The 15,869-nt window shown below is 41.8% G+C and overlaps 1 protein-coding gene across 2 annotated transcripts; it reads right to left on the bottom strand.

The window, feature by feature from the left end:
- Window positions 1-602: 602 nt before the first annotated feature.
- On the bottom strand, window positions 603-11,221 carry LOC140571525 (E3 ubiquitin-protein ligase TRIM47-like). Of its 2 annotated transcripts, XM_072692694.1 has the most exons (7): window positions 10,599-11,221; window positions 10,037-10,132; window positions 8,835-9,068; window positions 8,400-8,559; window positions 8,260-8,319; window positions 7,544-7,614; window positions 603-679 (listed from the first exon to the last, which is right to left on the bottom strand). In XM_072692694.1, exons 1-7 carry the CDS (start codon window positions 11,187-11,189, stop codon window positions 665-667), a joined length of 1,227 nt encoding a protein of 408 aa, XP_072548795.1. In that variant the 5' UTR covers window positions 11,190-11,221; the 3' UTR covers window positions 603-664. The 2 variants fall into 2 exon arrangements, with proteins under 2 accessions (XP_072548795.1, XP_072548794.1); XM_072692693.1 differs by lacking the exon at window positions 603-679 and having other exon boundaries at window positions 4,700-7,614.
- Window positions 11,222-15,869: the final 4,648 nt, after the last annotated feature.

Below are 15,869 nucleotides of genomic sequence, written 5' to 3' on the forward strand. Positions count from 1 at the left end.
TTGTTCTAGAGTCCCCCTTAAAACCACATGAAAACACACTGAAACCTTCTCTTTTTATATAAAGAAATGGAAATGAAAACTATTAATGCATCCATAAACAACATGAAAATAAAATGAAAATAACATGAAAAAATGAAAATCAATGAAGTTATGAACATTTCTACATTTGAAAATCACACAGTTTAACTGATCCCTCACCAACCCAGAGCCCGGCGTGGAAGGGCTGAGTGAAGGTGGTCTGGACTGTGTGTATGAGGGTCATTGTGTGTGAGATGTTGTAGAAGGACAGTTCCTGCGCTGTGGTCCACATACACTCCTACTCTGGAGAATGATTGGTTTGGGAGTTCAGTCTTAATGTTGTTGTGCCAGAATGATGGAGGTGAAGAACACTCCAGACTCCAGGACTGATCGTTGTGTCCAAACAAACACTCATCACCCCCCTTCCTGCTGATCCCTTTATATGAGACTGATATGGACACACACTGTCCTCCCCATTCCACCTCCCAGTAAGCTCGTCCACACACACTCTCCTTACTCAACACCTGAGACGCTGAGTCAAATCTCTGCGGATGATCAAAACACCACAGGCCTAATCCTCTCCACCTCACCTCTCTGTTCCTCGCTGACAGATTGAGGCAATTGTTCAGTGTGTAGGGATCCATAGTTAGCTGACAGAAATCTAAAAAAAAGAAAAATAGATTTATTACTCAGAAACTTCAGATATTTCAAGAACATTTTGCATTACATGTCCAGAGGTATCCAGACAGGCCTGCTAATAACTGCATTTCTGCATTAAGGTCCACCTCAGCTTTTAGTGGGAACCTGTAGTTAGCCCCTTGGTATCAGGCCCTCCCCCGGGGCGATTCTGAGCCGCCGCCCACAGGCCCAAATAAGGACTTCTGCCTCGTTTGGTTCATGTGTTTGGTTCTTTTCATGATTCAGGTTCATTTGTGTTCATATTCGATTCAGTGTCTCGTTTCATGTTCATGTGTTTCACCTGGGACTGGGGGTACTTAAGGAGCCTCGATGCTTAGTTCAAGGCTGAGAATTGCACGCTTGGTACCTTGAGACAGCCCGACAGGTTCCTGGTACTGCTCATGGTGTGTTTAGGCCAGCTTTTGCTCGACTTCCTCGTTCGCGAGCAGGCCACTTGGCCATTCAAGGACTCAGTGAGGCTCGCTCACTCTCTGCCAAGATATACCCGCAACTCCCATTCCAGCTAGGCGACCCACGCTCACGCAGCAGTGCCAGGTTTGGTCGGCCTAGCCGCTCTCTGGTTTGTCAGGTTTGTGTTGTGTTCATGTTTATGCCCTGTAGCTGCTGCCTCGTTTGTTTTATTTTGCCCGTTTGTGTTATCTTGAGTTTTGTTAATAAACTACTTGTTTAGGACCCATCTCTGAGTGTTCATCCCTCTGTGTTTGGCCTAACCCGCCATGACACCTATTTGATGAATGTTTGTTACCAGCAGGTTTTGAGAGGTTTTAAAGACCACTCAGAGGGTTGGGAATGTGTTGACCTGTTATTATTTTACTTTATTATTTTACTGTATTTTGAAGTACATTGTTCATACATTTTAAATTTGCAATTCTGACTCATGGTCATCTTCCAACATTCACATGTCAATCTTGCTGTGGTTAGGTTACCCAACAGCTCTTTTCGTGGAAGACTGGAGAAATAGCTTGGGGATCTTTCCCATTCCGATGACCAGCTGCTGTCTGACGTAGCTTTAATTTACAGTAATTTTAGCAATTCCAGTCGCTCTTTCAGATCAGAGAGAGATTTCCTCACTGCATCAAATGAGAGCTGTTGATGGATGGAGACGCTGGACGAGTCCTCAGGTTCAGAGGAGATGCGTAATTCTACACAAATAGTAGAAATGTCTGATTTAAGTGTTAAGTATTCTTTACTGTGCTAAAATTGAACTATTTAAAGTTTACTTTACACTTTAAACAAACTAAAATTAAATCCATATTTTACTACTTTACTACTACTGTTTTTTAATTGAAACACATTTAATAAGTATTACAACTGCATGAAACACTATTATACACTGTGTGTGTTAGAAATGTACTAAAATAGACATTAGACATGTTTACATTACAGTCAACCCAGCTTCCAGTTCTGGATTTTAGTTTCACATGAAGTAAAGACATCAGTTAATGTAATGGCACACCCTAAGTCCATATTTGAAGACCACTGTCAGACTTTACCTAATTAACATATTCACAGCTATCATCTTCACAAATGCTGATGGCAGAATTCTGATTGTATGATCTCTGTAGCCTTCTTCCAACACAGAGCCAGAGAAAGTGGTAACTTACTCTTACAGCCTTCCACACTGCTGAGACCAGGCTGCTACAGAGGTAAATAGATTAGAAGTCAAATAAACTGTGAGAGGACAAGAGATTAACAAGACTTAAAAACCTAAGACCGCCAGAGAGCAGCAAAAGCCAACAGCGGCAAGGAAAAACTTCCTCAGAACCGGAAGGAAGAAAGCTTGGGAGGAACCAAGACTCACGAGAGGTATCAATCCTCCTCTGATCAGAACAATTCATGAAATTTTTATGAAAGTCACCGAACCACCAAGACTGTTCTACTGTTCAAGTGTGCAAAATAATCACAACATCATAATATACTAATCATAATGTAGTGTAAACTAATTTAATCAACAACGTGGTGGCAAGAGATATGAGAGTAATGTTGATTAATGGTGGTAACAATAATGGGGGCAGATAGTTGACATAGTCATTGGGCAGGTAGCTGTGGCAGGAGAGTGGGCAGCTAGTCTAACACCCAGTGGTAGGTTTTCTAACAGGTCACAGCCACCTGCTTAAAGTTTGGAATAATGGAGAATAGAGAATGTTACGTTGGAATAATCTAGCCTTGAGGTAATAAAAGCATGAACTCATTTTTCTGCATCCTGTAGAGATAAGACATTTCTTAGCTTGGCAGTGTTCTTAGATGTAGAAATGATTATATGGCCAATATATTGAGCTGTGTATCTGCATAACGATTGACATTCACGGCATGTTTGATTATAGCTGCAAATGGAAGTTGCTTCTTATGTAACTGCAAATACTGCAACTAAAGGAGTTCTTAGTACAGAGGAATTTGGAGATTACAGAACGGGATGAAGAAGGGAGATCAACACATCTAACAACAAAAATAAGAAATAGGAAATTAGCCTTTATTTCAGTTTATATCCCTGTAAGCAGACTTACAGACTTTTTACTTAAAGCCCTGGACTGTGCACAGTCTGGTCCAATGATCTTAAGTTAAAGAATTTAAAGTTTTGAGGACCATGCATGGGAAATTATCATATAAAATGTTAGGGATCCTGATGACCAAATAATACATTGAACATTTCTTTATACATTCTACCATTAAGACGATTCCATATACATCTTTCCCACCTTGGGCATTACTTTTGGTCTTGTTCTAAAGTTCAACATTTTTGGCATCATATTTCTACCAATCTAACTGCTCTACTGGACCATAATGTTCTGTGCTCAGCACCTATTTTCCTTTTGAATTATTTCTTCTCACTTACCCTCTCTATGCAGCAAAAAGACTCTTAGTCTGTGCTCTAACAGATTTGGATTTTATCTTCGCCTTATTTTGATGGAGCTTTCGGTTGCCTATATGCATCGCACAGAATTAAGAACTATTAAAGCCTGAAAGGAGGCACTTCATGCTATGAAGGCTTTATTTACCTCTAATAAATGTTGTTATTTTTATGTACATTTATGTCTTTCTCTATTTTGCTTTTGTGAAAGTATGCTCTGCACACCCCGGGAATGGAGGGGGGTTGTGCTTTTATATTGATATACACTGTAAAAGCTGATCTGCACCGAGAGCCCTTCCAGCTTCAAGTACGGCTCGGCTCGACCCGCCATCCTTTAAGATCCACGGAAGACGAGCGTCCAGACTTTTTACTGTCCTGCACCGAAGTGGTGGAACGAGCTTCCCCTGGGTGTCCGAACAGCAGAGTCCAACGCTCGTTGTCCTCAAACCCAGACCGAAGACCCTCTTCTTCTAAGAGGACTTGGGTGAAGAGTAGAGTATTATGGTCTCCATATTGACTTGTGTTTAGTAGAGTCTAAGATTAGAGGATCTGAATTTTAGTCTATTTAAACTAGCTGAGGTTCTTCTTCAGTAAACAGTGAAGCTCTTCTATAAGAACTCTGGAGAAGAGCTTCTGCTAAATGCTGTAAATGTAAACGTAAAATAAATACTTTATGTATTCTAATAGTCTAAAAACCAATTAAACATTTGTTCACAAAAAAGGCTAAACTGAGGTTAAGTAGAAGTCTGTCTCCTGTCTGTCTGTTTGTCTGTGTATCTATCTATCTATCTATCTATCTGTCTGTCTGTCTGTCTGTCTGTCTATCTATCTATCTATCTATCTGTCTGTCTGTCTGTCTGTCTGTCTATCTATCTATCTATCTATCTATCTATCTATCTATCTATCTGTCTGTCTGCCTGTCTATCTATCTGTCTGTCTGTCTGTCTGTCTGTCTATCTATCTATCTATCTATCTATCTATCTATCTGTCTGTCTATCTATCTATCTATCTATCTATCTGTCGGTCTATCTATTTATCTATATATCTATCTGTAAAATCAAAACATAAGCAAATAAAAAAACAGAATAATGACCAGAAAAGCACACAGTATTTTATTGATTAATTTCCCTTATATTTATCTGATGCTCTGAAAAGTGAATAATTACATGTGAATTATGTCACACGCGCACAAGAATGTTAAGTTAGGACTATTGGTTTAGAGTGAAAGTGTCAAGCTATTCCATCTGTGCTACATTACTGATGAATCTTAACTTAAGTACTTTACTTGTTAATTAGCATGCTAAAGGCTACACAGCTACCAACGACAACATGTAGCAAAGTCACTAAAGCCAGAGCAAATAATTGTTTATGTTTATGAACATTTTATACAGAATTTTAAAGAATTGAAAGAAAGTGTATAGAATTTTTTTAAAAAGTGGTTAAATACTGCAATTAAATTTCAGTCAGAAGGAAAGTTGGTTTATGGATCAAAACCAAAACAATAGACATGTGTTTGCTACTCCATCCTTCAGGAACTTCAGCGCTCATCGCTAATCATTTACTCTAATTTACCCCCAGCCTTTTACCCTGTACCCAAAGATAACAGCTGATTCTCTTATCTAATGTGAATTACATGGAATCTTTACACTGGTAGGAGAATGTGGAGTTAGTCTTACTGGTGTAGTGTGGTGTGTATGCCAGGCTGGGGAATGGAATTCTTCCACAGGGAGGGCGGTGTTGTTAGCCCCTCTGTGTTAATGATTCATTTATTTAGTTCATACTAATGGACTTATTCAAATCAACCAGTGAGACGTTCTTTTTTTAAGCTTTTAATTCCGATCCAAATTTTCCCAGTAATTAAATCCACTCTTTTTGCATCAAGGATCTAAATTATCTCAGATTTTGTCCCAGTTTTCCAGAACATATTCAGACTGGTGTCATGGCATGTACGGCCAGACAAAGAGGGATGAACACTCGCAGAGAAGGAGATCAAAGCAAGGTGTGGAGGAGCAAACCTCCCGGGGGTGACCACGGAGCCTGGAGGCCGGCCTACTTGGGCGACGTGCGTGGAGCCCCTGCCTCAGTGCAGGATACAGGACATGACCGGCCGGCACCCAGGAGTGCTCCCCGGGGACCAAACCCTTACCGCATCCGCAAGAAACAGAACCTGAACGTGACTAACAAAATGGTGAACACAACAAACCTGGGATGGGGAGGAGCTGAGAGCTGAGCGAGAGTTAAAAGGGGAAAACTAAGAGGGAACCTGAACAACGTTGGTCGCCTCACTTGAACATGGATCGCCTGGAAACCTGTACAGGAAGCGAGTGTGCCTTGCTTGCCACGAGAGTTGACGGGAGAACTACTCCTGAATGCGGGTCGAGAACTAGAGCTGACCTGAACATGCCGGAATGTGCGAGGAACCTCAGGGCGTCCTAGAGATTCCAGATGAGTCAATTCTCAGCAGAGAACAAGAGGTTGAGGCTCCTAGTCCCAGGTGCAACAGATGAACAAAACCAATGAACAATGACCAATCACAAATGAACATGAATCAACACAAGTGAACAGAAACGAACACACATGAACACAAATGAACATGAATGAACTCAAACAAACCAGAAGTCTTTATATAGTCCAGATATTATGGGATAAGGATTTGTAGATCAGGATTTTCTGTTGTTTTAATGCTGAACAATTTGGTGAACAAATGATATTTTAGCAATTTCTGTTAACAGACCACTGCAGTCGAGTTGTCATTTTGTAGTCCGCACCATGTTATTATGCCGATGTTTGTCACACAGAGTTTAACTGGGTTCTCAGTGGCACAAAACACAGAACAGAACACTGTACAGAACACTATACGCTTTGTCCTGTGTTCACTGTTCTCCTGAACTTCACTGGATCCTCTGAATTACGAGGTCATTAAAGAGTCCTACTACTAATATTCCTGCATGCGAGCTAATGCTACTGCACACCAGTTAGACATCAGAAAGTAGGGTAGGCCATGGCAAAGTATCATTGTGTGCTTTGTCATCATTCTTTAAGAACTGCACTGTAACCCACATCACCTACATCACGGCCCTGCTGTAACATCCAGCTCAACTCCAGCTTTATCTGCTAACTGGTTTCAGATGATCTAAGCTGGCTTTTGATGGTTGAGGTGGGTAAACAGCTGGTCATCCAGGAGAAAGCTGGTAAGATAGTAGGCTTAGTTCTTGCTCAGCACAGCATTAGATTTCTTTTAGTTTGTTGGTTTATCAGATTTATTTTCCAGTTGATTTTACACAAAGTGTGTCCTCAACACTTCAGTCCAGCTTGAGCCCAGCTCTCAAGGTGGGATAAAAATGATTTCTGCTAAAGGTTCTGAAATATCCTGTTTAAGCATTTAATCCAGGTTTACTGTTACTGTTATTGATGGAACTCTGATTTCTTTTTTATAGAAAATGAAAACTAAAACTATTAATGCATCCATAAACTGACCTCAAAATAAAATGTAATTAAAAATGAAAATCAATGAAGTTATGAACATTTCTACATTTGGAAATCACACAGATTTACTGATCCCCAATCGACCCAGAACCCGGCGTGGAGGGGCTGAGTGAAGGTGGTCTGGACTGTGTGTATGAGGGTCATTGTGTGTGAGATGTTGTAGAAGGACAGAGTTCCTGCGCTGTGGTCCACATACACTCCTACTCTGGAGAATGATTGGTTTGGGAGTTCAGTCTTAATGTTGTTGTGCCAGAATGATGGAGGTGAAGAACACTCCAGACTCCAGGACAGGTCATTGCGTCCAAACTTAGACTCTTGACCCCCCTTCCTGCTGATCCCTTTATATGAGACTGATATGGACACCCACTCCCCACTCCATTCAACCTCCCAGTAAGCTCGTCCACACACACTCTCCTTACTCAACACCTGAGGTCTGGAGTCAAATCTCTCTGGATGCTTAGAAAACTGCAAACCAAATCCTCTGAACCTCACCTCTGTGTTACTCTTAGACAGACTGAGGAATTGATGCACTGTGTTGGGATCGAGAGTTAGCCGCCAGAAATCTAAAAAAGAAGAATAAATCGATTTTTACTTAGAAAAGATACTTTTAGAACACTACATGTCCAAAAGTATCAAGACAGCCCTGCTGCACAGAATGCACGTCTGCATTAAGGTGCTTTTAGTGGTAACCTATTTGATTCATATTATTATTATATAATATATATATTATATTCATTACTAGCAGGTTTTGAGGGATTTTAAAGACCATTTAAATATACCTTTGATTTTAATATAACAAATGAAAATTCATGTGTTTGATTCTTTTCATTTATATATAATTTGTATAAACGTATAATTGCTTCAATCAAGTCTGTGTTAGTTTAGGGGAGGAGACACCCAAGGATGCTCTTAACCCTTCACCTTGCTTTTTTGACTTTCTCTCTTTCTCTGGGTTGAGAATGTGTTGATCTGTTGGTATTTAGGTGTCAATCTTGCTGTGGTTCTGTTACCTAACAGCTCTTGGTTTTTCTGGTCAGGAAAAATAGCCTGGGTACCTTTCACACTCCCATGACTGCTGTCTGAAGTAGCTTTAAGAGCAAGTGTCTTTGCACATGTGGACGTACTAACCCGGTTTTATTGAACTAAGTTTAGGGTCGACCAACTAAAATGTACAGAGAGTGTGTGTGTGTGTGTGTGTATATACGTACACTGCAGAAAATCACTTCTGGTTCTTGGCTCTGAGGCTGAAATCGTCTGAAGTAAACCAGCTGTGGAACATGAACCAGAACAGTCCAATAAGATCAGTGAATCAGACCAGTGTGGGAATCTGGGCGTGTGCTCCTCTTACCCTGTGGAGGGATTTTGCTGAATTCTCTGATACAGAACTGCTCCAGTCGCTCTTTCAGATCAGAGAGAGATTTCCTCACTGCATCAAATGAAAGCTGTTGATGGACGGAGACGCTGGACGAGTCCTCGGGTTCAGAGGAGATGCAGAGAGTCTGGAAACTCTACAGAGAGAAACCAATAAAATGCAGTTATATGTTAGCTGTTATATGTCCAGAATTATCCGGACAGTCCTTCTAATGAGTGAATTACTGGTGCCTGTTTCACATACAGCTTGTAGAAGCACTGGCCATTAAAATGTGAAGATTATAAGATTAGTTTCCACAGTATGTGGAAAGATTTCAGACAGGCATTTAGGTTTGCCTTTTGAATGAAGAAGAAGAACTGTAGAGGAACTTTCTGAGGAACGAGTCCGTCTGCAGATCAGTGATCCAGTTACCTGGAGGAAGGAGATGTGATCTTCAGTTTGGGAAAGCTGGTTCAGCTCATCATTCCTTCTCTTCAGATCAGAAATCTGCTGCTCCAGTTTCTCCAGGCGTTCTTCAGCTTCCCTCAGCTCAGTCTTCTCCTGAGCTCTGATCAGCTCGGTTACCTCAGAGCGCTTCTTCTCGATGGAGTGGATCAGCTCAGTGAAGATCTTCTCACTGTCCTCCACCGCCGCCTGAGCAGAGCACTGAGAACACAGACAGGGTGGGGGGTCCAATTAAAGTTCCACCATCATTCTCTTACTCTCTTATTGTAACTCTAGATCAGTGTTTCTCAGTCCAGCTCTCTAAAACTCTCTCAGCCCATCTCAAAGCCCACACCTGTGATTTTTGTTAAAGCAAGTCTCTATACAGGCTGCAGGTTAGAATACAGAAGTGGGTGGAGTCTGGCATTTGTGATTGGTTAGCAGATTATTTGCATACACATAGATTACAGGGCTTTCAGTGGCGGCCCACATGAGATTTAAAACCCTAGCACTGGCCTACAAAGCCCCTCCATGCCTAATAGCAATTATCCATACCAGGAGTGTCCTGGAGCCTAGGTGTTGGTGTTATTTTCCCCTAGGTGCTTACTGACAAGCAAGTGATCTTAATTCAGCATCAATCTTGTATTTGCACTTAAGTCTTTCACTTCGACTTCTCAGACGTTCAGGCACAGTGTAGCGTTTGTAGTGAATCTAGCTGTTGAGTTCTGTGAATCGACTGTATCTAGGTTTCAGTACTGACTTTTGTATTGGGCAGTATCTAAGCTTAGACAGATGTTTGGACTCACTAGATAGGAATATTTTACAAGTGAAAGTGAAGCACTTCTGGAACTCTGGAAAAGAATGTCGTTGCAATACAATGAATCTAAATATAATGGTAGTTGAGAATGGTTTTGTGATATTTGTGTTCAGGACTCTTTGTACTTCTTATCAGACATAGATTGACTGGCCAGTGTCAGTAGTATCTCAGTTTAGAGGTAACCCAGTCTATACAAACTAGCTAAGGATATTTGTCTGAGTAAACAGTGAAGCACTTTTGTAAGTCGTTCTGGGTAAGAGTGTCTGCTAAATGTCTTTAATGTAAGGTGGATGTAAAACGTTTATAAATGTAAGTCCAAAGTTTGGACATTTCTCTGCTTCTCTGTTTGAGCATTTCTCTGCTCGTTGTTCACCTTAAGAGTGTTCACCTCCTTCTTCAGCTGCTGCAGCTTCTGCTCTTTCTCCTGGAGTCTTTGCTGAAGTTTCTTCTGAATCTGCTTCAGTTCATCCTGAGGAGAAATCAAGTATAATAAAGTGTAAACTTTTACTCTAGAATTACACAGTAAAAAGGCTGGAAGATGGCTATTGGCTGATTAAAGATATCTAGGCTAGTTTGACTTGCTTAACTTCATGACTAACACTGAGTGGAGACATTTTTAACACCAGGTGCTTCAACTGACTCCAGGAATGTAACAGAATCAGATTTTCAGGTTCAGATGGATTTTAGACATTTTATGGAAGTGTTTTCATAGCATAGGCCCCGCCCCTCTCCTTTATAGTTTATTATGATAGGATATAACTTCAGGATATAACTTGTCATCTTGGCTAGGTTTTGAGGCTCATTCACCAATTCATACTGGTTTTAACACCATATTAAAATAGTTTCATCCTTAGATTCCAGTTAATCAATATATATTTATATTTTATTAATGTATAATTAGCATGACTTAATCCTGAAAGAGTTCTAGTTCTCACCTCTTTTTGGGCTCTTACTACTTCAGCCTCTACTATATCATGACCTTTGTGTTCATGCATGGTACACAAATAGCAAATACAGCTGTGGTCGGTTCTGCAGTAGATCTCGATCAGCTTGTCGTGTTGAGAGCAGATCTTCTCCTGCAGCTGTTTGGACGCTTTGACCAGCTTGTGGTTTTTCAGTGCAGGAACCTCCTGGTGAGGCTTCAGATGAGCTTCACAAAAGGAGGCCAGACACGTCAGACAGGATTTCACAGCTCTGAGTTTCCTCCCAGTGCAGAAATCACACTCCACGTCTCCAGGTCCAGCAGGAGAAGCAGCCTGAAGTTCTATCTTCTTCAGTTTCTCCAACATTTCAGCTATAAAGTAGCTCCTGCGTAAAACAGGTCTCGGAGTGAAGGTCTCTCTGCACTGAGGGCAGCTGTAGACCCCACTCTGATCTTCCTGATCCCAGCAGCCGTTAATACAGTCCATACAGAAACTGTGTCCACAGGGAACGGTCACTGGATTCTTCAGCAGATCCAGACAGACTGGACAGCAGAACTGGTCCTGATCTACTGAGATACTGGCCTCTGCCATTGTCCTGTACATACAGAGTGAAGAGAGAGATAAAGAGAGAGAGAGAGAGAAAGAGAGAGAGAGAGAGAGAGAGAGAGAGAGAGAGAGAGAGAGAGAGACTCTGAGTTTCGTTTTCTCTGAACTGAGAGACTTCCTTGTTCTAGGTTGGTTTAGAGAGAGGGAGGTGGCGACTGAGAGACGTAAAGAGAGATAGGAGGAGAAAAAAAAAGTCTGATAGAACTGCAAAAATGTGGAACAGAGCCAATTACAGAGTAATTCCACCCATTTTTCTTAATTTTAAAGAATCTTACCCAGTCAGAACTGTTCACGGTGGTGGTAAATGGAACCAGATATCTGAACCTCTAAGAAAGTTATTCCACATAATGGATATGCATACACTGCCTAATGCCTATGACAGTGTTTGCATTCATTCATAGCGCATGAATATACATAACAGTCCTGTAGAAACTCTGAGCTGCTGAATGTTGATGCTGATGAGAGCTGAGCTGCTGAATGTTGATGCTGATGAGAGCTGAGCTGCTGAATGTTGATGCTGATGAGAGCTGAGCTGCTGAATGTTGATGCTGATGAGAGCTGAGCTGCTGAATGTTAGTGCTGATGAGAGCTGAGCTGCTGAATGTTAGTGCTGATGAGAGCTGAGCTGCTGAATGTTAGTGCTGATGAGAGCTGAGCTGCTGAATGTTGATGAGAGCTGAGCTGCTGAATGTTAATGCTGATGAGAGCTGAGCTGCTGAATGTTAGTGCTGATGAGAGCTGAGCTGCTGAATGTTGATGCTGATGAGAGCTGAGCTGCTGAATGTTGATGCTGATGAGAGCTGAGCTGCTGAATGTTAGTGCTGATGAGAGCTGAGCTGCTGAATGTTGATGCTGATGAGAGCTGAGCTGCTGAATGTTAGTGCTGATGAGAGCTGAGCTGCTGAATGTTGATGCTGATGAGAGCTGAGCTGCTGAATGTTAGTGCTGATGAGAGCTGAGCTGCTGAATGTTAGTGCTGATGAGAGCTGAGCTGCTGAATGTTGATGCTGATGAGAGCTGAGCTGCTGAATGTTAGTGCTGATGAGAGCTGAGCTGCTGAATGTTAGTGCTGATGAGAGCTGAGCTGCTGAATGTTAGTGCTGATGAGAGCTGAGCTGCTGAATGTTGATTCTGATGAGAGCTGAGCTGCTGAATGTTAGTGCTGATGAGAGCTGAGCTGCTGAATGTTAGTGCTGATGAGAGCTGAGCTGCTGAATGTTGATTCTGATGAGAGCTGAGCTGCTGAATGTTGATGCTGATGAGAGCTGAGCTGCTGAATGTTAGTGCTGATGAGAGCTGAGCTGCTGAATGTTGATGCTGATGAGAGCTGAGCTGCTGAGTGTTGATGCTGATGAGAGCTGAGCTGCTGAATGTTAGTGCTGATGAGAGCTGAGCTGCTAAATGTTGATGCTGATGAGAGCTGAGCTGCTGAATGTTGATGCTGATGAGAGCTGAGCTGCTGAATGTTAGTGCTGATGAGAGCTGAGCTGCTGAATGTTGATGCTGATGAGAGATGAGCTGCTGAATGTTGATGCTGATGAGAGCTGAGCTGCTGAATGTTAGTGCTGATGAGAGCTGAGCTGCTGAATGTTGATGCTGATGAGAGCTGAGCTGCTGAATGTTAGTGCTGATGAGAGCTGAGCTGCTGAATGTTAATGCTGATGAGAGCTGAGCTGCTGAATGTTAGTGCTGATGAGAGCTGAGCTGCTGAATGTTAGTGCTGATGAGAGCTGAGCTGCTGAATGTTGATGCTGATGAGAGCTGAGCTGCTGAATGTTAGTGCTGATGAGAGCTGAGCTGCTGAATGTTAGTGCTGATGAGAGCTGAGCTGCTGAATGTTAGTGCTGATGAGAGCTGAGCTGCTGAATGTTAGTGCTGATGAGAGCTGAGCTGCTGAATGTTGATGCTGATGAGAGCTGAGCTGCTGAATGTTGATGCTGATGAGAGCTGAGCTGCTGAATGTTAGTGCTGATGAGAGCTGAGCTGCTGAATGTTAGTGCTGATGAGAGCTGAGCTGCTGAATGTTGATGCTGATGAGAGCTGAGCTGCTGAATGTTAGTGCTGATGAGAGCTGAGCTGCTGAATGTTGATGCTGATGAGAGCTGAGCTGCTGAATGTTGATGCTGATGAGAGCTGAGCTGCTGAATGTTAGTGCTGATGAGAGCTGAGCTGCTGAATGTTGATGCTGATGAGAGCTGAGCTGCTGAATGTTGATGCTGATAAGAGCTGAGCTGCTGCCTGTCTCAACTAGTCTGTTACAGATGACTCCACCATTGAAGGTTGCAGCGAGGAACATCACTCCCAAGGCCATCTCCTCACCACCTGTGAACCCTTGCTTTCTCCATGGGACCCAGAGCAGTGGGGAGTGTTCAAAGGTGAGTGCCTGAGCTATCTGGCCCACTTTCCTGAATCGTTCCAGTCTGAGGAGAACAAATTCGGTTTTGTAGTTCTACATCTGCGGGAGGCTGTCCTGGACTGGGTGGTTCAGATAAATGACCATCATAGCAAGGCTACTCACCTCTTTAGCCAGTTCTGCGACTTCCTTGAGTCTGTTTCTACTCTAGATGAGGCTTCCCAAGATGTTTGTATGGGGCTATACACCTCTCAGGCAAGGCCCTGGGTCACCAAGGAGATAGTTGGGGACACAGAGTATGGGGATTCTGCAGTGCTGCCAAGTACCCAAGAGGAGGGTGCAAGCCAGCTGCAGAGTCCACAACCTCTTCTCCAGATCTAAGAAATTGTGGTTCATGGTTCATCATAGTGTGGCACCTATGAGTGGTGGCTTCTATTCTTTAGCCATATTCACCCAGCTCCTACATCAGCACTGCTTTGACTATACCACTTCCATTTTAAGAAGGTGGGAGAATCCCCAAGAAGGGATAAGGCCCTTTCCCCTTTACAGATCCCAACTGTAAAACAATAAAACAATATATGGAGGCAGAAACTTTGCTAGTATCAAAAGTATCAAAATATACTTTTATTAACAATATTAGGACATGCAATAATGTATTTATCAAAAGGAGAAAAAGTACTTTGCTGGAAAGTTTGAAAATGTGACAATTTCACTCCCCACAGCCTATTATTACGCTACAAACCACACAAAACGCATGCATCAGTAAGTCGAACTATCCTGGAACCCTTCTGGGCAAATTCACCACAAGCTGAGCACACTAAACAAGCAAAACTTCCAGAAGGCAATCTTATTGAATATTTGAATACAAAAAACTAACAAAAAGGAAACAGCAGCTCAAATCAACTAATCATTACAAGATAAAATGGGAAAATAAGAACTGCCAATTATTTGTGAAAATAGGTAATTTGATGGAAATCAATAAATGCAAACACTAATATTACGACCAATGAAGTTGAATGAAGTTCAATGAAAAGCAATGAAAGCAGTAATAAAAAAGAAACAGAAACAAAAGAAACCTCAATAGAAAACAATATCCCAAACATTCAGCCCTGCTCAATTACCTTATATTGGACACATACTCTTTGAACATGGCAGGGAGACGAACACGAGTTCATGAATACTTCTCATGAGTATGGGAATATGAATATATATTTATATTGAGAATATGTGGAATAGGACAAAACTCAAAAAGGAGATTGTCTGAACATGGAACTGGGATTGAACCACCAACTTGATGAACAGGTGGTTCTCCATGAGCAACTTAAGAACCTTCCGGAAGTGGGTGACATGTTCATCTACAGACCTATCATAGAAATACAAATAGACGAACACGTACCTGTCCAAGGCCTCCCTGAGGACCTCGTTGATGTAACACTGGAAGACTGTAGGTGCATTCATCAACCCAAATGGCATGACAACATACTCATAGTGCCCATCCAAGGTGATGAATGCTGTATTGCACTTGTCACTCTCTTCGCCCCTGACCAAGTTCTAGCTTGTGAAGATATGAACAAGAGTGAGACCCACTCATCTTTCATCTTTTCAGGAGAGTAACAAATGTAACAAATGCTCAGAATGAGTCAAAAGATCCAGCAGTGAGTGACTGAATCTGGGAGTTTATTTAGCCCTTCGCCCAGGTGTTGTGCTATGGGCTTGATTTGTGGCTGGTGTGACTCTGGGCCTCCCCTTGGAGGAGAAGACCTAGACCCCTTACATTTGGCTGATATATAAAGCTGTGTATCATCTGCGTAACAATGGAAGTTTACACTGTTTGGTTATAACTGCGTCTAGAGGTAACATGTAAAATGGCAATAATAGTGGTCCTAAAATAGAGCCTTGTGGAATTGGCTTTTGTATAATAAATAAACCCTTTACCTTTACAAACTGATAATGTTCAGTTTACTTTGATTTGATCCACGATAAAGTTGTTCCTGTGATTCCTACCATGTTCTCTAACCTTTCTAGGAAGATAGTGTGATCTATCGTACATCTGAACTGAGGTTAAGTAGAACTAATAAGGATACAAAGTCTTGATCAGAAGATTGCTTGTTATCTTTACTGAAGCTGCATCAGTGCTATTATAGGGTCTGAATCCAGATTGGAATTTCTTAAACATGTGATCAGTCTGTCTGTTCTATTTCTTATTTATTCTTTTTGAGACTCTTCTTTGCAGGAGCTGTAAATAAATCATGTATTTATGGGCGTGTCTCTTTAGAACCATCACACACATGCTATTTCCATTGACTAAGATAAGATAAGATTGA

Source organism: Salminus brasiliensis, chromosome 1 (assembly GCF_030463535.1).
Source record: "Salminus brasiliensis chromosome 1, fSalBra1.hap2, whole genome shotgun sequence".
Classification (NCBI taxonomy): Eukaryota; Metazoa; Chordata; class Actinopteri; order Characiformes; family Bryconidae; genus Salminus; species Salminus brasiliensis.

Bases quoted from the DNA above. Each gene is read 5' to 3' on its own strand.
- LOC140571525 (XM_072692693.1), bottom strand. From the start codon at position 11,189: ATGTACAGGACAATGGCAGAGGCCAGTATCTCAGTAGATCAGGACCAG. The intron at 9,069-10,036 runs GTGAACAACGAG...CTGTGTTCTCAG, and splicing joins AGGAGGTGAACACTCTTAAG to TGCTCTGCTCAGGCGGCGGT. The intron at 8,320-8,399 runs GTAAGAGGAGCA...CATGTTCCACAG, and splicing joins CAGCAAAATCCCTCCACAGG to CTGGTTTACTTCAGACGATT.